Source organism: Tauraco erythrolophus, chromosome 1, assembly GCF_009769465.1.
Source record: "Tauraco erythrolophus isolate bTauEry1 chromosome 1, bTauEry1.pri, whole genome shotgun sequence".
Classification (NCBI taxonomy): Eukaryota; Metazoa; Chordata; class Aves; order Musophagiformes; family Musophagidae; genus Tauraco; species Tauraco erythrolophus.
Window position 1 is genome coordinate 121,098,759 of NC_141465.1, and position 24,020 is coordinate 121,122,778.

The window sequence follows — 24,020 nt, forward strand, 5'->3', positions numbered from 1 at the left end:
CACTCCGGAGCCACTGGAATAATGAAGACTGAGAGACTCAACCTGTAAATAAATTATTTACTCCTAAGTTAATATTAACTACAAAAGACATAACTGCAAAACAAACCTCGCACGTCATCTTCATTGAATTTTGTTCCTGTGTAATTAGGATCTGACCTTCTGAGAACAGTACTCAAGCCAGCTTCAAGCTCACTTAGAAGTTTCTGAAGTTTGGGATCAAACGTTTTACTCCATCTCTCATCCTGCAATGAAAAGTCAAAAATTTGTGAACTCACATGATAGAACAATAACTATTTTCCTCCCATTAATCTTAAAGAAAGAAATTATTCAAATTAACAGAATCATAGAATCATAGAATGGTTTGGGTTGGAGGGATCTCAAAGATCATCTAGTTCCAAACCCCTGCCATGGGCAAGGAAACCCTCCACTACACCAGGTTGCCCAAAGCATCATCCAACCTGGCCTTGAACACTTCCAGGGATGGGGCATCCATAACTTCTCTGGGCAACTTGTTCCAGAGCCTCACCACCCTCAGAGTGAAAAATTTCTTCCTTATATCTAATCTAAATCTGCCCTCTTTCAGTTTAAAGCCATTGCCCCTGGTCCTACCACTACATGCCCATGTAAAAAGTCCCTCTCCAGCTTTCCTGTAGGCCCCCTTTAAGTACTGGAAGGCTGCTATAAGGTCACCCCAGAGCCTTCTCTTCTCCAGGCTGAACAGCCCCAACTCTCAGCCTGTCTTCATAGCAGAGGTGCTCCAGCCCTCGGATCATCTTCGTGGTCCTCCTCTGGACCCGCTCCAGCAGCTCCATGTCCTTCCTGTGTTGGGGACTCCAGAGCTGAATGCAGGATTCCAGGTGAGGTCTCACAAGAGCAGAGTAGTGGGACAGTATCAAATGCTTTGGACAAGTCCAGGTAGATGATGTCAGTTGCTCTTCCCCTATGCATCAATGCTGTAACCTCATCACAGAAGGCCACCAAATTAGTCGGGTAGGATTTGCCCTTAGTGAAGCCATCTTAGCTGTCACCAATCACCTCCTTATTTTCTATGTGCCTTAGCATAGTCACCAGGAGGATCTGCTCCATGATCTTGCCGGGCACAGAGGTGAGTCTGACTGGCCTGTAGTTCCCTGGGTCTTCTTTTTTCCCCTTTTTAAAGATGGGGCTATGTTTCCTCTTTTCCAGTCAATAGGAACTTCACCAGACTGCCACGTCTTCTGAAATATGATGGATAGTGGCTTAGCAACTTCATCTGCCAGTTCCCTCAGGACCCGCGGATGCACCTCGTCTGGTCCCATGGACTTGTGCACCTTCAGGTTCTTAAGATGGTCTCGGACCTGATCCTACAGTGGGCGGTTCTTCATTCTCCCAGTGCCTGCCTTTGCTTTCTGCGACTTGGGCTGTGCCGCTGGAGCTCTTGCCAGTGAAGACTGAGGCAAAGAAGTCATTGAGAACCTCAGCCTTCTCCATATCCCGGGTAGCCAGGTCCCCCATTTCTTTCCGGAGGAGGCCTACATTTTCCCTAGATCTCTTTTTATCACTGACATATCTATACAAGTTTTTCTTGATGACCCTGGCCAGATTTAACTCTATCAGTGCTTTAGCTTTCCTAACCTGATCTCTGGTTGCTCAGACAATTGCTCTGTATTCTTCCCAGGCTACTTGTCCTTGCTTACATCCTCTGTAGGCCTTCTTTTTGTGTCCAAGTGGGTCCAGGAGCTCCTTGTTCATCCATGCAGGCCTCCTGGTGTTCCTACCTGACTTTTTCTTTGTTGGGATGCACCACTCCTGAGCTTGGAGGAGGTGATCCTTGAATAGTAACCAGCTTTCTTGGGCTTCTCTTCCCTCCAGGGCTTCGTCCCATTGGACTCTACCGAGGAGATCACTGAAGAGGCTGAAGTCTGCTCTCCTGAAATCCAGGGTAGTGAGCTTGCTGTGCACCCTCCTTGCTTCCCTAAGAATCTGGAATTCCACCATTTCATCACGTTCCCCACCAGCCCCTCTTTGTTGGTGAAAACAAGGTCCAGCAAAGCACCTCTCATTGCTAGGACAATGTAATAATTTATTTTCCTTAAAGTCAAGGAAAAGTACCTCATTCTTTTCAGTTAACAATTCACAATAATATTGTGAAAAAAATCTTATCACAAAATTGAAAGTCAGTTGCTTGATTTATAAAAGCGCTCTGAAAATGAGTTCAAAATTCTGTTACTGAATTCTCTTAAGTTAAATAAATTTGTAATCTACTTCTATAGTAGAATCTTGAAATTGCTAGAACCAAATATTAAAAGTTATTGTGTTTTTCTAAAATTACTTTATTAATACTATGACATAAAAGAAATTAAAAACATTTAAATGCTGAAACTCTTCTTGTTCAGCTCATGAAATACAGCCATGGTCATCATTTTTGACAAAAAGTCCACAAAGGAAATATACTCTTTAATGAAACAGAAGGAATAGAGTCATAGTTTGCATGATACAGTCCTACGCGTTTCATACAAAATATAAGAATATCTAAAACAAGAAAATGACACAAGACCAGAATTACCAGTGGAAAAGAGGTAAGGAGCTGTTGTCTCCATTAACCACCACTACCAGTGTATTTCACATCCCTAGCCATTCATAGATATGACTAGAATCTTCCTCTCATCCTTACTGATAGGAGGTGAAGTACCTTCTTTGACTTAGAAATTAGAACTATCAACCATTATTTAAACTCTTAAAATATTTTATTTTTAAAACATAAAATATTTATCTCACAATAGTTAACATCTTATGGAATTTCAATGTTTCAATATACATCTACAGAACATATAAATTGGTGTATCGCTCACCTTCAGTAATACTGGTGCAAAAACTTGTCGTACAGCTTGATAAAGTGTGTTAATTGGTGAATCTAGCATAGATGACACAAGAATATTACTATGAAGATTATCTTCTGTAATTACATCAGGTCGCAGCTTAAAGAACACCAATACATTATTCTTTGAATCAGTAGCTTCAATCTGTAATAATCAAGAAGACAGGGTTTGTTTAGAAAACTGTCACTGACTGCCTGTTACACTAAATTACGTACACCATTTACACAAATGATTTACATCAAGAAAAAATTATAAAGTACCATATTACTGATAACATTCTGGTAGTATCTGATTTTCACAGAAAATGAAAACTTTAATTACACTCATTCCTGAGCTCATAGGAACCTGAATTCCAACATCAAATAGGTAAATGCCTTTTTCATTATAAAATAGCTTTAAATATCATAATTACTTACTCTACTTTGGTTTTGAAAGCTCCACTTAACCACTTTCTAGGGACAAACCAGAAACTCCATCTTGTGCCTAGAGAAAACTAAGCAAGAAATCTATCTTTTTATTGCATTTTTATGCTACATAACTTTGGGAATATTTTTCTAAATATTCAGTATTTTTCTCCTAAGTCTGTAATATATAGCTCTATTGCAATTCATGGATTTCTCACGGACAGAAAAAGGCATGATCCTTCATCAGTAAAATCGTAAGCTGCAAAATGACTCTTGTTCCCTTCAGTCAAACTTATGGGTAAAGTTCCAAAATTCGCCATAAAATCAATTATTGAAACTATTTGTGGATGAGAAGAATTCATAAAACAGAAGAACATTATTAAACATTTCATAAAACAATAGCAAAAAGATACACTAGCCGAAATCCCAAATCCTGTGCAATTGCAAACATCTGTGAACTTTTTTCCTGTTAAAAGAAACAGAGCGCTAGCAAGAACAGCTTTCCATTTTACTGGATAGCAACAGTTTTACTTTCTTATCCAGTCTTTAGCCCAACACCTACAGACATCATTTCACTGAGACAATGAGTATACATTATAGCCCCAACACGCATCTGATCTTCCACAGCTCCTGACGGTGGCTTTGTACAAGACAACGGCTCAGCAGCACACCCCAAAAACGGATTCTTGTATGAACACAGCATGTACTAGACTTCACGGACTACACAGACGATTACACCAGGAGGTATTTAAGTTACTGGTCCACACAGCAGTTCACATGTTAACGACCCATTACACCAGCCTTCAGTGCAGAATAAAAATGTTATTGAGGTAAAAGACACCACGTACGTCCCTGGTCTCACAGCAGAATGATGGGATGCACGTCAAGACTCACGCTTCGCCTGTACACTCCACGTGGCAGCCACCACACCGTGTCTTGAGTACCTGGTGACATTCCCTGCACATCACACCCCGCAGTATCACTCAGATGAGTCACTTGCTGAACACAAACACTCAGAGCAGGGCATTTCATCCAATGAACCTCAGATTCACTCACAGCGGGACACACCAATCTGCAAAATGCACAATTTCGAGAAACACCCACCTTGGGACTTGTCAAATATCAGCCAATATGCTACATATTGGGCCATATTTCCTGCATTGATGTTGGCAATGCAATCCTTCCAGTCACCAGCAAGCACCGTTGCCCAGGAATAACCCATACATCGGACTCCACATGGCATTTGCAGCAACATGGCGTTATCAAGGCCACATTACATTCGCACAGTGACCACATACAGCGCACCAAAACTACGTATCAGCACGAGCACAATCCACTAACAAATACACCACACAGCTGACCATATGGCCTCCACAGGCTCTCCGGAGCAGACACTGGGACCAGCACAGATATTTGCAGCAGGAAAATGTCTCCCAAATCAGACACCAGTCTTTTATGACCACTAAACCTGGGCTGGACCCAAGGCTCAGCATCCGCACTCGCACACTGGGATGCGGTGGACACGCTGGATCCATAGGTGCCTGCACACACTCCCGTACCTTGTTGGATGCGGTGAGCTGGGTGCCCGAGTGCTGCACAACGAGGAGGAACTCATTGCCGTCGTCGAGGAAGTTGGTCAGCTCGGGGCGGGAATGGAGCCCCGCGGCCAGGGCGGCGGGACCCGCAGCTGGATCCAGCCCGAAGTAGTTAGCAGCCGTGGCTGAAATAAAGCGCTTCCTCTTGTCTCCCTCCCCGGCCATGCTGGCAGGAGGTAACCCGGCCAGGCAGGATCAAGGCGGGGGTGGATCCAGAATCCCACAGGACTACATGAAGCGTTGGCTGGAGAAGACCCAAAGCGCGGGCGGCGGGAAGGACGGCGGCTCCCGCCGCGGCACAGCCCGAGGCCTCCCGGCGTCGCTGCGTCGCCAGCCCCCGTCGCTATGGTGACGGAAAATGGCGGCCCCGGCGCGCTCGCGAGCTGGTTCCGGGTGGCGACGGGCGAGCGCCGCGCCGCCGCCGGTGGGAGAGAAGCAGCGATCGACGCGCTCGGCATTCGACAGGCCCGCCGGGCTGAGCGAGCCGGGCGGGGCGGTGCTCCGGCGGCGCGCGCCCTCCGCAGGCCGCCCGAGGCGAGGCGCGCGCTCCCGTGCGCGGGCCGGCGGCGGGGCGGTCCCCGGCGACGTCCCGCTCGGCTGCACGGTTTTCCTCTCGGGGCCGCCGAAGCGTCTCTCCTGCCGTCAGCCGCATTACGGTGTCACGGGCACCGCGGTACTTGGGGCGCTTCCCTCTCCGCCCCGCCGCTCCGTTAGCGATCAGTTTCCACTAACGAGCCAGCGGTTCCCGGGCTTGCGCTGCTTCGGTGCCGCAAGGCGTAGAGGGACGGCTGCCCCGGCGGCGGTGGAGGGGCGTTCAGCGCTCCCGGACACGACGGGCAGCAGGAGGGAGCCGCGGAGGAACGCGTTCCCGCCGCCGGGACACCGTCCCGCAGCCGCCGGCTGCTCCAGCTGGACGGGGCTTCAAGGGCAGCGGCTGTCTGCTTGGGACAGCGGGCCGGGAGCCGCGGCAGCGACTAGTGTTGTAGAATAAACCTGAGTCGCGATAAACCGCGATCGCGTTTATGCTTCGCGCCAGGAGCCCCGCGTTGGGCTGGCCGCTGCTGCCGACGGCAGATCCGCCACCGGCAGCGCGTGCCTGCCGTTTCCGGCGGTGCCGCCGGCCAGCGCGGGTTTTTTCCCGCGCCTCGCCCAGCGCCTTCCGGCGCTCCCCGCCGGTGCTCCAGCCGCGAGGGGCTTTACGGTGAAAACATGTTTCTCCTCCCAGCAGCTCCTCTAACCCGGGCACCCGCCGCGCCGCCACCGCCCGCGGCTCTCCACAGGCAGCCCCAGCCTCACGCCAGCCTCCGGCGCCACCACCCGCCCCGCGCCGCCGCCGCGGGACACGGCCCGCCCGCTCCCGGCGTTTCCTCGCGGCGTTCCGCGGGCAGCGCTCAGGGTTCGCGTTTCCCGTTTTATTCCACTGTCCACACGCGCTGGATCGCTCACAGCGTTCTTCGTGTTCGCGTCCCCCCCGCCACCATTCGCCGCCTTTAGAGCCACCCGCCCAAGCGAACGGCCCCGAGAGGCGTCCCCACGCAGGGCCGGCGCGGCCGAGGGAGGACAGCCCCCGCCCCACCGGCGGCCCGGGACGGCTCCTGCCGCGGACGTGCCGGGGAGGGGCGCGTAGGCGGAGCCGAGGGCAGGCCGCCCGCCGTCCCGCGGCGGGAAGGGCGCCAGCCTGGCTCCACCCGCTCGGGGGCGGGGCCTCGGCGGGTGTCCCGCCCCGCCGGCGCTGTCACTTCCTGCTCAGCCGTGTCTGTGTCCGGGTCGCCCGCCGTTCCCTGAGCAGCCGCTGCCGCCCGGTTCCGGCTCCCGCCCCGGGCGCGACACCCGCCTGTGGCACCGCTGCGGCGGCGGGGCCTGCTCGCGCGGCGAGCGGAGGGGCGGTTGGGCCCGGCGGGGGCGGGGAAGAGGAAGGCGGGACGGGGCTCCTCTCGTCTCCTCACCGCCGGTCTCGGGAGGCGGCGGCGGCGGCCGGGGGACGGTGAGCCCCGGGGGGGGCCTCGGCCGCGGGCCCCGGCAGCGGGGCGGCCCCCACCCCGCGGCAGGACGATGCCGGTGAAGAAGAAGAGGAAGTCCTCGGGGTCGGCGGCTGCCGCGGCGGACGACGCTGGCCTCAAGAAGTGTAAACTCGGCAGGTACCGTCTCGCGGCGCGGCGCCGCCCGGTGGGCAGCGGCAGCCGGGCCGGGCCGGGCCTGCGGTGGCGGCTCTTGCCGGCTGTCACGTCCCGGGCGAGCGGCGGCCGGGATGGGCCGCTCCTCCGCGGGCGCGGGGCTCTTCTGGCCTCGGCCGAGCGGCGGCTCCGCTCCGCACCGCGTGTCCCTGGGCTGCGGCGGCCCTTTGTGCGGCGGCCGCGGCGGCCGGGGTTCGCGCCGGGCCCCGGTGGGCGCCGTGAGGCCGTGCGGGCCCCGGTGGGCGCCGTGAGGCGGTGCGGGCCCCGGCCGGCTCCGCGCAGCGCCTCGGTCGCGCCGGCGGGCCCGTGCTGGGGCGCTTGACGGGCGCGTCCCGGTGGCGGGCAGCGCTGGTGCCGGGCGCGCCCCGGCCGGCTTGCGGCGCCTGCGTTTGGCTTGTTCGCACTCGGGGGGGAAAACGCTCTCCTCGCGTGCTAGTTCTGCCTTTCGCTCCAAGAGTAAGGCTCATTCCAGCATTTGTCCCCGTACTTGTTCTCACCTTTTGCCTGAGGTAGGCAGTTCTCCTCTTCTTGAGGCTGTCAGTACTCGAGAGTGTCTACGTTAAACCATCTCTTATTTTGCGGTGAAATGGAAGGAGAAATCAGCACGCTGCAAAACAGAATCAGGAAAGGTTTTTATAATAAATAAAGGAGTCTGGAGCATCTTGCTTGTTAACTACTGTAAAAAGAGACCTTATGCCGCGGTACCTAAAAATTACCATTAGAATGATAAACCGCTAGTATGGTGTAGCAGGAGCTTTCAGCGTGGCTTCTCTCAAGTAACTGTATGCCTTCGTCTATTAGAACTTGTTAGGTATGTCACTAAACCAGTAGTTACGACAAACGTCCTGGGGACATAAGAATACAAAGGACTTACGAAATCAGCACTATGGGAATGGCTATTGCAAGAAACTGTGTCATAAGGCCTTTGCCATAGGCTGACCAAGCTTGAGCTTAGAAGTGCCCAGGTTTTTATTTCGTTATGACTGTTCATTTTGGATGAGTGTTACAGAGCTCGCTTTCTGTAGTCATCAATGATATTTTGGTTTCAGTCTAAATTTATTCATAGGTAGTTAATAATCGTTTGTGTGCCTGCATTATCCTTTATATAACACTTCTCCCTCATGGTTCTGCCTCACAGTCTATTTGGAGTGAGTGCTTGTTTTTTCTTGTACTTTATTTTGTTCAATTACACAAGCTAAATTCTTCTGTTTTGTAATACAGATTTTCAGTTTCCTTGCTTATCATAGCTCTTCTCTACATCTGTTCCAGTTTCAGTTCATCTTTCCTGAACACTGCCAACCAAAATTTTAAGATCTTAATTTTTTTTACTTAAAAAAAAAAAAAATCTTTTGAAAGGTCCTTTGGAGGAAAAAAAAAAAGGCTCTACAGGAAGCTAGCAGTCACTAGGCAAAAACTTTGTTGTAAATGAGAGTTCATACTAGCTGATCACAAAATGTTAGATACACAAGTGTTTTTAACATAGCAATACGTTGGTAATATTCTTTAATAAAGCCAGTGATTACAAATGGATACACGCTAAACTGGATAAAACCAATAAGCAATAACATAGCCTATGGCTCTGTTTCTTTCTGGTGACTTGTGTTTTTAATGGCAGTTTAATGGATGCCTGTCTGTAGTACATAGTACATCTCTAATTCTGGCTTTCAGCACATCAGACTGTATCTTGGAGAACATTGCTTTCTTTTCCACTGGAGCTTAAAGCAACACATGGGAGGCGAAGTTGTTTGCCACCTCTTAGAACTGAAGCATTCTTTTCCTGCTTGCTGTTTCCATTTTAAAATTGCAATTTCAATTGGAGCTGCAAAACTTTAAATCCTCTTATATGATTAACTTTCACCTCATTCTTAGAAATAATCTTAACTCGTTCTAAAAGTCTGTAACTTGTATTTGAAAGGAGTGTGCATTGAAAAGGTGCTGTAACTCCCAACTGACTAAAGGTGCTTTCATGTGGTCAGTGTTTTTACTGGAAAAAAATCAGTTATTCTATGTATTCTTCTAAAGAATGATAATTATGAAAATTTGCCTCGTAGGCAGACTGAGTTGTAGGTGGCATAATGAAGACAATAAAGGGGGGAAGCTGTCTGTGCTGAGCAGTTTTAGTGCTTACCACAGATTGCCTATTACTATTCTAGTATAGGTACCAAACATCTATAGAATTTACAGAGATTTAGTTCCATGTTTAATGTAAACAAATTGACCGAGTTTTCTTCCCAAATTTGGATGCTTAACTATAAATAGCCTGACTTTTAAATATGTCAAACTCTGCAGCTCCTGTTGACCTAAATGGGATCTGTGCATATTCAGCGCTCTGGAAGATCATGCTGCTTGTTAGAGACCTAACTTTGAACGCCTGCATGTATGAATATAAGCAGATAATAAGACATTTGAATTACTAAGTAGTGATATTTTGACCATCTGCGTGGGGGATTTTTGGTTTAATACCTACAAGGTAACAGTACTTTTGCATTTCAGAAAAAGTAATAGTTGCAACAAATTGGGCTATGAGAGGGTTGTATTTCAAGGTAATTTTATGTTCTGACAAGTAATAGGATGACAGTTGCCCTTTAACAAATTTGGCTTCGTCGTTGATGTATATTGACTTCGCGAAACAGTTTAAATAGTTTGAACTAATAATAACCAATTTGGATTTCAATTTTAAATTATTTCCCTTTTTTCGTATTGCAATAACACTTATCATCCTTGTGTTTCTATAAGCTATTGCAGATCACAAGCCTCTGGTAAAGTAATAAGTGGAGAGGAACATTTTTCAAGCAAAAAGTGCCTGGCTTGGTTTTACGAATATGCAGGTAATATGCAATGGATTCATATTTAAAACTATATGCTTTTATTTAAAACAAATACATCAAATACTTGCATTTTGCTTTTTTTATGCTGATGTAGACATAAAAATATGTCCGTATTCGCTTCCTTATAACGTGCACTTGAATTAGAGTAGCTTTTACTATCTCCTTTTCAGTATTTGTTCTTTTTGACTTTTTCTTTAGTCTGTGTTTTGTAACTTACCATGATGTTCTTTAAAATGAAATAACCAATGTTGAACAGTACTATGTTGAACCAGGATATAAGGAATGATTCTACTTCTTGATTTGAAATGGACAAGTAGAAGTCAGGACACTGAGAGATAGAAGTTTATTTGTCTGACTAGATCTTGTTTATAATCAAATTGGAAGGATAAGGAAATAGTTCATGATTTAAGTCTCTCGGATTTCTATTTTACAAAATAAAATAATAGATGCGTATACCGTTTTTCCTATCTGAGAATCTGTCCTAATGTTTATGATATGCTAAAAAAATAAATGTTTCATTCAAGAGTGTTGGAAGTAGCCTCTTTCAAATAAATCAGAAATGCTATCTAAGTAATAGCTGCTTTCAGTGATTATGCAGTGTCTTTTGCAGAATTTTAGACTACTACTGCCATTTATCTACCAATTATATGGTTAGGAATTCAGGATCTGTAAACTGTTATTGATTTCATGTCTAGTCACTACTTGAAATCCATCATAACTAGTTGGATGGATAAAACTCGTTCATGTCCAGTTCTCCGTATGAAATAAACTGGTGATTTATCTGCCAGCAATTGGTCTGAGTGTTACTGTGAGAACTGATGTTTTCCTTGCAGTCTTTCCACAGTAGTGAACGACTCTGGATTCTAGTAATCTGCTTTCTCATTTAGGTTTGAGGCATACTCTTTTGGAGTAAAGAGTCTTTTCTGAGGAAAATAATAATCTTCAGTTAATTTTCTTCTTATAAATGTATCTGCACATACTTTTAACTTTTTTAAGGTCTGTAAATTTTGTTTTTGTTGAGTGAAGAACTGAATGTAGGCAGTTATACTTTGTTAGTTAACCAGTAATCAAAACATGCCACATTTCTAGCGTAAAATAGAATTCCAGTGAAATTGTACACCATAGGAGATTAAATGTTTTCATTAAAAGAGGAAATTATGCACACACAGAAACACACACATACATTTATATATATGAATTGTATTGTAATTGTAAATGATTTCTGGGCCAAAACCTGATTCAAGTTTATACTTATTACAGTGAACCCTTGTATGTGTTTCTCTTCATAACTTAAACTTGAAGTTTTTCTAACGCATTCTGTAAGGCCGTCTCAAACCAGATGGCAGTGTTTTGCCTTACTTACCTAGGCAAAATTCTCTTTGCAACACTTTTCAAGAGGTAGGAGTTTGTGATCTTAAATACCAGTTGCATTTTATTTGCCTGTAAAAGTAGTTATTCTCAATATTTTTTATTGATTATGTTCTTATGTCATGGTGAGTAATTATTCAAAGTACATTATCCAAACTCTTTAAAAGAATTCTGCTTACAATAACAGCAGTGGAGACAGATGAAATGGAGACAGGTGTCATCAGGGGGTAAAAAAAAAAAAAAAAGACTGTTCTGTCTATGTATAAATAGCAAAATTTGCCAAAAAGTCATAAAATGGCATGTTGTTTTGGAAGATGTAGCCTTTACCTTTTATGTGGGTTCATATTCACTAAAATAATGTTAACGTATTAATCCAAGATGCATCAAAATAGTATGTCAACAGGCCTTTTAGTAATATTTGATTGCCCAGTAGGAGTAAATTCCATTTTTGGAACAGGCTTAGCAGAAATAACTGAAACCAGAGAGAGGTTCAGAGAAACAAAGTATTGTAGAGTGTATCTGTATGGGCTCTTTAAATACATTATTTTTCTGCTTTTTGGAGGTTTTCTTTGTCTTAAAATGGAAAAGAGACAGCATAACATTAACTATTGTGGTAATAATCAAGTTATTTTCCTTGCAGTCATAAGCCTTTTTCTACTTTGTACATGGCTAAAATGCTTAGCATTTTTCCGATTTGTTGTTACCACTCTCCTCATGTTACTTAGTATCATAAAACTAGCCTGACATTACTGGAAGATTCATCCTCCTCTGTGTTAGGGCAAACCTGTAATGTTAACACCATTGAAAGAGTAATATCTGTAATAGTAGCTCAGACAGAATTATTTTTTTTTATTGTTGATAAACTAACTCTTCGAAGAGCATTATTGATAGAGTAACTTCGGCACAGAGTAGCAGTCCCCAAGTTGCCTTAAAAACAATTGACTGCCACAGTTGGTGGAGTTGAGCTATTGCAACGGGAAACTCAGTAGAGTCTTTTGAAACTTCGCATGCACAAACTAAAATAGCTTGTCTCCTGTTGTTAGGAGGCAGCACACAACATTAAAGTTCTGCTTTAGCTTTGCTTTTAGTTCATAGTCTTACTTCGTATGTCATACACGTTTCCACATTGCAGCTGATAGAATGGTTCTAACATAAAAGTTACTTAAGAGTGTAATTCAGTCTTTTTAAAGGCAGCTTGTTTGCAATAGAGTCTAATTATTGTTGTGTGTAACCCTTGTGAGAAGCAAATGCTACCTAGATTTAAGTCTGTTTTCTTTTTGGTTTTGAAGGTCCCGATGAAGTTGTGGGGCCTGAAGGAATGGAAAAGTTCTGTGAAGACATTGGTGTTGAGCCTGAAAATGTAGGTTTCTTGCACAATACTAATAACACTGTAAAAGAAAGTATTGGATAAGATTAAGTTCTGTGTAAAATTCTTAATTTCAGTAAGCAGAGAGCTGTTTATCTTCCTACTTTTAGGAGCTATTCTAAGATATTTCAGCTGAGTACATCAATTATGTGTGGCTGGTGTGTGAGGACTTTTTGTTTGGTTTATTATAGTAATACTTCACTTTCAGAAATTGAAATCGAGGGAAAGATTGCACATAGCTGAATTATTAAATGGCAACAAATATAAAGTGCAAACATGTACAAGAATTGCTAGAATGTTTGAATGCTTAGAGTTTTATTCTGGGACATCTAGAAATCAGCCTTTTCTTACATACTGACTCCTTTTTCCTCTCTTGTTTTTACCCCACCCTAGATTATTATGTTAGTTTTAGCCTGGAAACTAGAGGCTGAAAGCATGGGATTTTTTACCAAGGAAGAATGGTTAAAAGGAATGACCTCATTACAGTAAGAGTGTTTTTGTATATATAATAAGATGTTCTAATTTTATGTTTGTAACAGTAGCTTAATTATTCTTGCCCTCAGTTGCTTGTGCATTGACAATAAGGCACAGAAACATCTGGCTTTTAGGTCTGGTCTCAGTCAACAACTGAAAGTAGCTACTGTTGTTCACCAACTTGTGAATCTGAGTTCACTCAAATGATAAAGTTTTGTCTAACCCTAATAAGTCAGGTTTTGGTGGCTTCTTTTTCTTACAGAAAATATTTTAAAATATCATTCTAGTTATCAGACACAAATAAGTAGGTCTGGAGATACTCATAAGCATATCTCAGCACTGGTATTGTAGAAAGCTTTCACTGACTTCAAAGCTTCATAGATGAGGACTTCGTTGATAATTTCAATTATTAGTATTATTTAATAGATGCAGGTCAGAAGCCATGCTTAATGCTTGGGTTAAATAACATTTTTTCTATTTATAAATAACCTTCTCACTCCTTCTGTATGTAAGAATTTTTGGTGAGATAAAGGTCTGCCTAAAGAGGTTGTTTCTTTCATGAAACTAACCAGTTTTTGGTAAGGTTTAGTTCAGTTGTCACTCTTTGTTTGTTCTGCTTGAAACTACTTAATGGTACATGAATGTTTTAAGGATGACTTATTTATTATGACAATGCATTCAATATTAAAAATGTCAGGGAGCTACTGTTGCAGCTACAGCGTGATGGGAAAGGGGCTGATTCGACCCTTGGAGTGGGCACGATTGCCCTATCAATTGTGAATTGGTTTGGGAAATAATATTGGGCAGATACCTCTGGTTATTCGAGACTATGGAGGAAGAGACTCTGGCCTGACCGTCCTGTGCAAATCTTACTTGATTTGGGATCAGGCTTGATTGCGTTGTGACTATAAGAAGCTCTCAAATTTAGTAAGAGCTGGAATAATTAAATTGCCTAAAATTCAGGCCAACAGAGATGAAACACTGAGTGCATAAATTTTTAGATGCAGTGAATGGGTATAATTTGATCACTTCTCTGCAGTACTTAATTTTTATGCCTAAATGGAATATCTCAAGAGTTAGCCAGCAGAGCAGAGAATGCGAGAACAAAGATGTATGGAATCAGCAGCTCTTCAGAGCCAATATTGCAGACTTTGTTTCTGAAAATCTGCTGTGATTAGGAATCTTCTGGTTCTTTGAAGAACAGAGCTGACCATGCCATAGGCTAAATATGTTTAAGACAAAAAAAATGGTACTGCTGTGCATTTTTGTATAAACAGACTTGTGATTGGAGCACTTGCCTAAGCCTAAACCAGTTAACCTGTGTGTTTTGCTTCCCCTGGGTGTGCTCTAATAGCAGGCTGTAAACTAAGCAGCTGGATGAAGCAGTGACACTCACGTAAAGGAATTCAAGATTCGTTGACTTAGAAAGAGAATATAAATCTGTAGACTTGTGTTGTTTGTGCCTACTGGGAAGGGAGGATCATATTATGGGATTCCATCTGGAATGGTGGAATCTAGTTTCTCTTGAAAGGTTTGACAGAAGTTTTGAAGGAGAAGGATTTTATGCTCTTCAAGCAATAGAGTATTATTACATTCTTGCATAGCGGGGTGGGTTTTTTTTTAATTTTTGCATGAAGAATGGACATTAAAATGTATTAAAAGCCCAGAATGTATTCTTAGTCAAGAGTTATATTACAGAATCCTTATTTCAAAATATGTGAAATATCACGTAAGGTAATTGCATGAAAAGAGTTGGGTGGAATTCAGCTCCATAGTAAGACACCTAAATGTGTGGTTTATATGCAGGAGCTGGATTTCTTAAACTGTTACTGCAGTCTTTGGAGATCTAGTCAATGTAGTGGAGCCTAAGAAGGTATGCAGTTTGCCCTAAGAGCTAGTGGCTGGTCACCTGAATTGCTCCTACGGGTTGGTTGACTAGACCGCTATGAATGGCAACACCGAAAGCTTAGACACTTAAATCTAGTCTACAGTGAGATGCCAACATTTGGGTGCCTGAATCTTGAAGTGACATTCTTTTTGTGTGTGGTTTTGTGATATGCTGATGAAATTTGTTCTTGAGAGAGGAGGAGAAAAATAAATGTGTGGTAAGGTACACACTGTCAAAATTAAGGTGAGCCAAGCACTAAGTAGCAGCTTATGAAACTTGAACAACCTAAGATGTGAAAGCGAGGTTTGACTTAGTATATCGTGTTGTTGGGTGAATTCTGCCCTAGATACATACGGATATATGTGTGTGTGTGTATGAATATATGAAGGCTGAATGTCTGAAGCTGAATTAATCACCTAAAGCTCTTTTCATAGTCAGCAGAGAGCAACAAGTACCTCTGCTGGGCAATTTATTTCAGCAATTTTAAACACCTCCTTAGGATGAAATGAATAGCCCTCAGGAAGTGAGTGTTTATCTACATTTACTTTAAAGCCATTGGAGGGTGAATAACTTACAGTTGAGTGTTTAACTTTATGTATCTGAGTTAAAGGAGAAGCATAATCACGTATCTGTCAATTGTAGGCTTTACAGAGCCACAATGAAAAAAAAAATCTGGTTACAAAATGAAGGTGAAGGAAAAAGGATTACAATTCATAATTTTATTGAACTCCACAGAAGTCATTGTTTGAACTAGGTGAATACAAAGAATTTCATCTGTAAGGAAATGAGGCGTAAACAGCTGTATTGTCTGAGTACTTCCCTCTGGCTATTATTTTTTAACCTTAGAATTTAAGCCAAATTTTACTTTAAAGGTGAGCTTTTGAAAATGAGTGGTCAGGTAAAGGGGAGAGAGTCAAATTAGATTCCAACTGAGAGAAAGATAAGGTCATGATTGTGCATTTTAAGATACAAGAGAAGCTGCATGAGAGAGGCAGGAAAGTCAGGTTTGTAACTTCTCGCTGCTTGCAGAATTATTAGTAAACACAAGGTATTTGGGTTGGTTTTAATGACACAGTGAAACTATAGCATTGTTAGGGTACAGAAAAGATGTTCCTTTGCTCTCTTAAGCCATTGCTTCCTTTAACCTCCTTATGCTCCAGTTATAACATGAAACCTAAATTTCAGAAGATCCTATTTCAATGCTTGAAGAGAGTGGATGGATATAATTTCCTTTTGTCCATCCGGAGGGCTGGATGATAGCAGGGGAGCTCTTTTGTAGATTGAAAAACCTCTAAACTACATTATATACTACCGTTAAATGCTTTTGGTTTACTGTTTGTATACATCTTACTGATTTTTCTTAGTGAAAGAAAAGCATGTGTGAATAATTATGAAATATGAAACATCAGAATATCTGAGTAGGAGTTACTGAATCATCACTCTGTCCATGTTAGCTATGCCTCAGATGAACTCTCTACCTCAACAGAAATTGAACTAGGACCGCTTTGTGGTGCTAATTTAAGTTTTGTTATTAATATGATGTATGGATGTGAAGAGAATGTACTGAGTTGATGTCTAGTTACGTTGATCTTGAGGTAACCTTATCTAATGCTTTCAGTAAAGACAGTTTAAGAAATCACATCTTTTTCTAGTCTCTGTACTGCAGCTTAGTGTTAATTCACTTGTGCTAATTAGAAGATTGTTCTGACTAAAAGGGAGAAAAATACTGTTGTGGAGATTATTCTAAGTATGGGTGACCTCAGTCTTGGTGTTTATGGTGCAGCCACACAGGCAGCTGTAGCTCCATAAAACAGGAGTTTGACAACCCTTACCTCACTAGTGTGAAGACTGTCAGTGGCCAGGTGTGGAAGTGCCTTAAATGAATTTAGCAGAGAGTTGTCCCTGCATCGGGCTTCAGAGCGCAGTGCCTGTCTGTTTGAGTGTGATCTGTTTGACTGTTTGGTGTTAAATAGGTTGACAGTAGCTTAGAGTCTTGAGGCTTAATAACTGCACATTTTCGTATCAACTTTTTCAAGAGTGTCACTTCTAATTAAAATGCATATAGCGATAGTACGGTAGACAGTAACAGGAATTTTACTTTGTACTTAAATTTATAATTTGAACTATTTTAACAAAATATTTTGTAAGAAATATAAACACACTGAGATTTGTGTTTATCTGTGGTATGGTAAATAATCTAAGTCAAATTATATTGACAAAATGTGTGGTAAACCTGCTTTAAGTAGTTTATATATGTCTTTAGTATGCTAACAACTTGAGCGTTTAGTTAGGTGTCAAATAGGTAGATTTGTCCTCAAATTCAGAAGACAATATTATTGCAGTATGAAGGTTTGAACATAGAAATAAGAGACATGAATATAAAATGAGATGCCTTTGTAGCATAGCATAATACTGTTTTAAGGGTTAAACGATAGAATACAGAGACTAATTAGATGGCTGAAGACAAAAAAAGTAATTTTATCTTCAGTTAAATTTACCAAAGCTTTTTAAAAAGATTGCTTTTCAACTTAATGCATGCTTTATTGCAAAATATATTAGTTCTTGTCATCTGAATATGCAGTCTAATTAGCTAATAGTTTCATTTATTTAGCACTGATTTTGGCTGGGACTCAGTGCTGCTTTAAGTAGGTGCTGCTAGAGGCAAGAAATAACAAAAGACACCATCAGCCTGTACTGCTACGTTCTTCTTGTCGAAGCCTGGGAGGGACAGACGGATAGCCATGCACGCACAGGCTGTCAGACTTGAGGAATGGGAAGCATCAGCTGTGGGAAAAGTACAAAATCTCAGCAACCTGCTGCGGTACCTGCGGAGGGCCCTTGCCATGGGCTCCTGTGCCAAGTCCGTAAGGAGATGTTAAAGATGCACATGGCTTTCCTGAGAGACAAGCTGCCAGAAGGGGGGCATGTAACCAAAGAAAGTATTTGGGTACATCTGCATTTCTGAAAGTATTGCTTCTGTCATGCCAGATACAGGGCAAGGTAGAATTTATTTATTTTTTTGATCATGGGCAGCTATTGTTTTATAAGAATAAAATATGATATAACATAACAACTATTCTTTTGAGTGAATCTTTCCTGGAGAATTAGCATGTGTAAATCACATTCTCCTCTGCCATTGTTGGTGAATCTGACCCATTTTCTATTTGGAAACAGAAGTCCTTTCTAAGTAAAATATGTGGCAATCTTCTTTTCTGCCAAAGAGTTATTTTTGCCAAAGGGTCACCCTGTCAACTAGCAGACCTGTACATTCTCATACAGCCTGTGGGTTTTCAGTTGAATAGGTACTGACTAATCCAGGCGATAGGCTTATCAGAGCTTGCATTTATTGGTCGTAAAACACGACCAGACTGGTATGTTTTGCAGAGTGCCTGCTCAATCATGCCACTCATAAATACGTAGTCTTTAAGTGTATGTTTAGAGTTGTTTTTTTCCAAACAGATACGGCATAAAGTCCTTACTTACAGCTGGATTTTACCACCTTAAGGCACACTGAATACTGTTCTCTCCAAACTTTCATAGTGATTGAAAGATAAGATAGTGGTGGGTATGAATATCAATTGCACAGTATGGCATAAAAGACTGCTATTTGAGGAGTAAAGCAGAGACTATGTGTTACGTTGCTGATACATTTTAAAAAAAATTTGCTTACAGAAGGCAGGCATTCATGATTTCAGTAAGCTGCAAATGTGAGCATGTTCAGTGTTCTTTAAGTCACTTTCATAGAATTACTCTTGTATATCTGATAATTGCATTCTGGTGATTTTAAGTTTTGGTTTGCTGGAAGTTTTTTCTTTGTCCAAATGCGTTGTTTTGAACTCCTAATGTCATTTTGTTTTCTTTATTTTAAGGTGCGACTGTACAGAAAAATTACAGAGTAAATTTGACTTCTTGCGGTCACAATTGAATGACATTTCATCCTTTAAGAATATCTACAGATATGCCTTTGATTTTGCAAGGGTAAGACTACTGGAATGTTGAGGAAGTTCTTATTTTAATTATTTGGCAAGCTTGTACTTGAGTGGGTTTTGTGCTTTCTTTATTCAACCTTAGGATAAAGACCAGCGAAGTCTTGATATCGATACTGCAAAATCCATGTTAGCTCTTCTGCTTGGAAGAACTTGGCCACTGTTTTCAGTATTTTATCAATACCTGGAGGTACAAGTTTCCTTGACTTTCTGAATGACGGCATAGTAGTTGGGCTGTTCTGTGAAAAGATTTAAGGGTTTGTGCTGTTTTGCTCAAGATTGTATCCGTATTGCTCCTTTTGCCTTGCTCGATGTGCTTATGAAACACTGATGTTCTTGTGTGCATCACAGATCGTTTTCTCTTTCCCTGTGCCCCACTCTCCCTTCTCTTAGCAAAGGCAACTAAAATTCCATCTTAATTAGATTATAAAGATAATTTTAAAATTTAATAGTAGCGCCTCAGTAATCTCTCCAGCTGCATCTGTGCTGAATTTCAAGTTTGCTTTGTATAGATACAGCATGTAAGTCCCTTGAGCTCTGGCTGTCTCAGGAAGGTTTTGATCAGCTCAGGTTCAAGTGACTTAATCAGTAATGTGGACGTGTGTAGGTTGTGGAGCATGGTAGGCTTGACACTATTCCCTGACTTCAAATCAGTACTAACATTGCAAAGTAGATGTCCTTATGAATATACTGTGTTGTACCCTGGAGAAAAGATGATTTTTGTAATTATTCTGGAAATATATCAGAGCTAGGTATGCCCTGCTTCAGGTGAAGATGAAAATTTACCAGTTTTTGAAGCTTAAGAGTGGTGACTTCCTGATTCCCTGATATTTTGATTTTGCTCTGATCTTTCGAGAAATTATTTTATGTAGTTTCAGAACTATGAAATGTGTACATGTATAGTATTCTAAAAGCCAAGGAAATAGTAGCCATTGTTACTCATTGAATTGTTAGGAACTGATTGAAGATCAAGTGAAAGAAATGAGAAAGAAGACGCAGCATTACCAAATGTCACATGATATTTTAATGTTCTGAAATTATTTTCCCTAGCAATCGAAGTATAGAGTTATGAACAAGGATCAGTGGTACAATGTGCTAGAGTTCAGCAGAACTGTCCATGCAGATCTTAGCAACTATGATGAAGATGGTGCATGTAAGTATTCATAACATTTTGCTTATTCAGCTAGTATTTCAGTATTTTCAATCTGCATGAAACAAATTTCTTTAACAGAAAGAATACTTTAAGGTTAAAATATTTCTTCTCCAACAATGCATAGAAAAACTGCTCTGATAACCATCTATCTTCAAACTGAAGATACTAATTGTAGTAGTATGTCAGAGGTATGGTGGAGTACTTGAGCCAGCTTATATTTCCACTGAGGATCTTGTGAAGCTGCTTGCTACATGCAACTATAGACTTGCAAATAGAATTACAAGCAGCAAACTCTCATTTTGTACTAATATATAATAAACTGTAGTTTAACTATAAAGTAGCCTAACTGCAGGTGCTTGGGACTGAACTCTATACCTGGCTGATAGTCAGTCAGACTATGACTGAGTTGCGTTAGGCATCCCATTTTGTTCCACATTCTAATTATGTGCAATTTTGAAAGCTCTAGCAAGAAGGAGTTAGTTATCTTAATTTACAGTATAGCCTTGTTTTATGCTTTCAGTTCAGCGCACCTGTCAGATGTCAGGAACACTTTTTTCCATAGTTCTGTGTAGCGTTATTCATGTACTTTTTGCCACCCTTGGGTTGAAATGATTGTAGACATCTTTGAGTCTTAATAAGTAATTGACCATAGGATTGACATGAATGTTGCCTAGACCTGTTGTTCTAACCTTCATACTTTAAGAGAAGATGTTCGAAAGACACTGGCAAATATAACTCCAAGTTTCATCCATTTACAGGGCCTGTACTTCTGGATGAATTTGTTGAATGGCAAAAAGTTCGTCAAGCATCATAGCAAGAATTGAAAAGAAAATGCAAAAGTTTTTTTGGTGCCCGCCTGTACACAAACTAATGAGGAAAAAAATGGATTGCATTTTCATTCTTATGAAAGACTTTACAGTAATTTTTTTCCTTTTTTAAGGAAATTTTCTTGTTACATGTGATATGGGCATTGAACCACACCTCTTCTGAGACTGAAAGTTGGAGTTCTTGTTTTGAGTCTTATGTTTATAGCGTTTATTTCAGAACAATAAAGATTCAGATTTGTGACAAAGGCCTAAAAGTGAAGAATGTCCCTTGAATGTGAGTGTGGTGTCTATTTTTAAAACCAAATCTTTAAGATTATCTTTCTCAGAAGTGCCCTTTGCTATGAATTTTTGAAGACCTTAAAAATGCTTATCTGGCACTGTTGCTTGCTGATGGTATGACTGTCTTGTGTGACAAACATTAGAAAGAATGACTGATTTTTGGAGCCCTGGGTGGGAGTGTGCTAATTTCCATGTTAAGTATTGGTTATGGGTTGTGCCACAGTTTTCAGCTCCTTGTGGAGATAAAGGCCTTAAACTCTTCTCTTTTTCTTTTTTGTTCTTTGTTTAGTACCCACCCAGTGGCATGGCATTTGTTGTCAGGCCCTTTTAAAGCAGAAAAGTATAGAGCATATGCCTCTATATGCAGAATGGCTGAAAACTAGTTGCCTGTTCTTCAGATGGTGAACACAGATACTCTTTGGTACAGTAAGGCAGCTTCAAATTTTTAGTACAACTTAGACTTTGGATTGCTTTGTATAAGAAGTGCAATTTATATTTTAAAAGGGAAAGCTGGAAAGACTTGGTCGCAAGCTTTGCTTCTTATGTGTTTTAGACTGGAAGCATTCACAACATGACACTTTTTTTATCTCCCTGGATGCTTTTCATAATGTAAATGAAGAAGAGACTATCAAATCACCTACCTTTGATCTATATATAACAGGCTATTAATTTTTACCCTGTTACTCCATGTATTGAGTCCAATAACTACTGCGGTTGCCATTTTAGGCGCTCAGTATTCGTGGCAGCCTTTAAATACAGTAGAAGTTTGTCACTCTGCCTTCCTGCCCAGGAGGTCCAATGCCACCCTTGAGAGGGAAAGGAATTATAACGAGTAAGTGTGAGAAACCAAAACAGAGTGAGAGAATGAAGCATTTGTAACTTCTACTTTGTTTTATAAATATATTATGTAGACTGTGATAACGCCATGAGACTCAGTCGGTGATCAAGGCCTCATTGTGCCAAATATTTCTTGAAATGAGAATAGACAATGTAAGCTAGGCATGACTTGAAGATCTTTGCCTCAGGGAAATTACTTCTGTTTTGCACATCCCTTATTCAGACTAACAAGCATGAGTTTTCCTGTCTTTAAGGAAAGCTGTATTCCCAAGATTAAATTTTCTTTTTCTTGCAAAGGGGGGGGGGGGGGGGGGGGGGAATAGAAAAGATCTGAGGAAAAATAGTAAGTGGGACAAAGTAGTACTGTGTGCCTGTGCTCTTGTTCTACTAGAGAGGATGATTCCTGCAACTTTCTCTGCAGACCTGCTTGCTGTGCACTGCAGGAAGCAATGCAGTGGTGGTCCATGGGCTGTTCTGCAATTCATCTGACAGCACGGTTGAACCTTTAGAATTGAACCTTTAGAAGCTTGGTTCTGCCGAAGTGAAAAAAAGCATTGAGGGGGAACCAACAACAGCTGAGCTACTTGGAAGATCTCTGCTTATACAGTGGCTAATCTCTGTGTGCATGCAAACACGTGCATTACAGCTGTTCTAAGTATTTTTCCACCCTTTTTTAAGGGAAGTACTTAATTTTAGACCTCACGTAACATATTGAAGAGAACTGCTGTAGTCTACAAGTTGTCCATTTGCGTTACTGGTAATTCTGATTTCACTGATAACAGAGTGCCTTTCATTTGGAAATTGCCCTACCCCACAGAAAGTTAGTGCCAGAATGAGATTAACCTAAGAGTCCCAAGATCTACTGGTAGAGTAAGTAAGGTCCTAAGATGCACAGATAAACATGCACCAATTAGCTTATGTCAAGGGCGGTACTGCTGTATATGAAATCTCTGCAGGGGCACTGATTCTCAAATTATTTTCTCAAATTCACTGCAGTGGCTGTCCTTGTTTAGTGTGTTTAGTCACCACTATAACTGGGAAATTCTCTTTCCAGAAATTTTGAAATACTGGTTAGAAGATGAATATTTTATAGTGTGATTTAAAAAAAAAAAAAAAAAAATCATCTTTTTTAGGTAACCGCAAACTGTTGTGAATTCAGTTTAAACCACTTGGTCCTAGGGGATGGTATTAGAGTCTAACAGTAGGAGGTGATGCATCTGTCAATCCAAGAGGGTCAAGTACTTACTGTTAAGGTGAAAGACACTATGTGATGTATCATTTGTATCTCTGTTAAGGTTTTATCAGTATTCCTATAATAAATCCATGTTTCAGGGATTTATAACTTGGTTGTGTGTGTGATTGAAAAATCATCAGTTACTGTAAAACTTTGACTGGGAATGAATGTATTTAAACTACTTAAAATCAATATAGTTTTTCAAATTTGAATAAAATAGGATTTTAAGTTATGTTTTTGTGTTCAAAACTGCAATCAGATTTATTGTTTAAATGTGAACTAATGACTTGTACAGTTTCATTGTGAGCTGATCACTTTTATTAGCTGTCTTTTATTAAATCACCTTACATCTTACTGTGGATAAGTGCTAAAAGCTGTTTATTTATTTTACTTTTTTTCTTTATTTTGTGCATGTCCACAAGGCAAAACTGAGTTCAGCTAAATGCTTTCTTTAGTCTTTGAAGTTTAATTTTGCTTTGCTCAGGTGCGTTTCAGTCTATTGAATTAAAAAAAAAAAAGTGACGCCATATTTTTCAGTATTCTAAGATGAAAGTTCACAGGTGAAATGTGCTGCCACAGTTATGATGAATAATAAAATCGAAGGTGAAATGTCTTCCAAAATTAAATCATAGTGGTGTCTATCTTGATGTCATAAACTTTACTTTAATCTCGCTTTAATTTCTCGATATTAATTCTTTCTAACGTAACTAAATTTTTCTGGTTTTTCTTAGACAACTAACAGTTTCGGG

The 24,020-nt window shown here is 41.6% G+C and overlaps 2 protein-coding genes across 7 annotated transcripts in view; one reads left to right on the forward strand and one right to left on the reverse strand.

The window, feature by feature from the left end:
• Window positions 1–5,123, reverse strand: part of DYNC2H1 (dynein cytoplasmic 2 heavy chain 1) — a 186,423-nt gene extending 181,300 nt beyond the window's left edge. For both annotated transcript variants that reach the window (XM_086621801.1, XM_086621808.1), the window contains exons 1-3: window positions 4,822–5,123; window positions 2,832–3,002; window positions 107–242 (exon numbers count right to left, since the gene is read on the reverse strand). In XM_086621801.1, the coding sequence (XP_086477927.1) occupies window positions 107–242; window positions 2,832–3,002; window positions 4,822–5,022 (508 nt within the window). In that variant the 5' untranslated portion in view covers window positions 5,023–5,123. The remainder of the gene's footprint in view (window positions 1–106; window positions 243–2,831; window positions 3,003–4,821) is intronic.
• Window positions 5,124–6,894: 1,771 nt separating this feature from the next.
• DCUN1D5 (defective in cullin neddylation 1 domain containing 5) lies at window positions 6,895–22,331 on the forward strand. Of its 5 annotated transcripts, none has more exons than XM_086621824.1 (8): window positions 6,895–6,995; window positions 9,768–9,859; window positions 12,517–12,587; window positions 12,987–13,078; window positions 18,825–18,933; window positions 19,027–19,131; window positions 19,992–20,094; window positions 20,853–22,331. In XM_086621824.1, exons 1-8 carry the CDS (start codon window positions 6,910–6,912, stop codon window positions 20,906–20,908), a joined length of 714 nt encoding a protein of 237 aa, XP_086477950.1. In that variant the 5' UTR covers window positions 6,895–6,909; the 3' UTR covers window positions 20,909–22,331. The 5 variants fall into 5 exon arrangements, with proteins under 5 accessions (XP_086477950.1, XP_086477954.1, XP_086477961.1 ...); XM_086621828.1 differs by having other exon boundaries at window positions 9,777–9,859; XM_086621846.1 differs by lacking the exon at window positions 6,895–6,995 and adding an exon at window positions 9,481–9,501.
• Window positions 22,332–24,020: the final 1,689 nt, after the last annotated feature.

What these genes read in the sequence shown, in the direction of transcription:
- DCUN1D5 (XM_086621824.1), top strand. Translation starts at nt 6,910, where the DNA reads ATGCCGGTGAAGAAGAAGAGGAAGTCCTCGGGGTCGGCGGCTGCCGCG. An exon ending in AAGAAGTGTAAACTCGGCAG is followed by an intron (nt 6,996 to 9,767) that starts GTACCGTCTCGC and finishes TGTTTCTATAAG; the next exon opens with CTATTGCAGATCACAAGCCT. An exon ending in ATGCCTTTGATTTTGCAAGG is followed by an intron (nt 18,934 to 19,026) that starts GTAAGACTACTG and finishes ATTCAACCTTAG; the next exon opens with GATAAAGACCAGCGAAGTCT.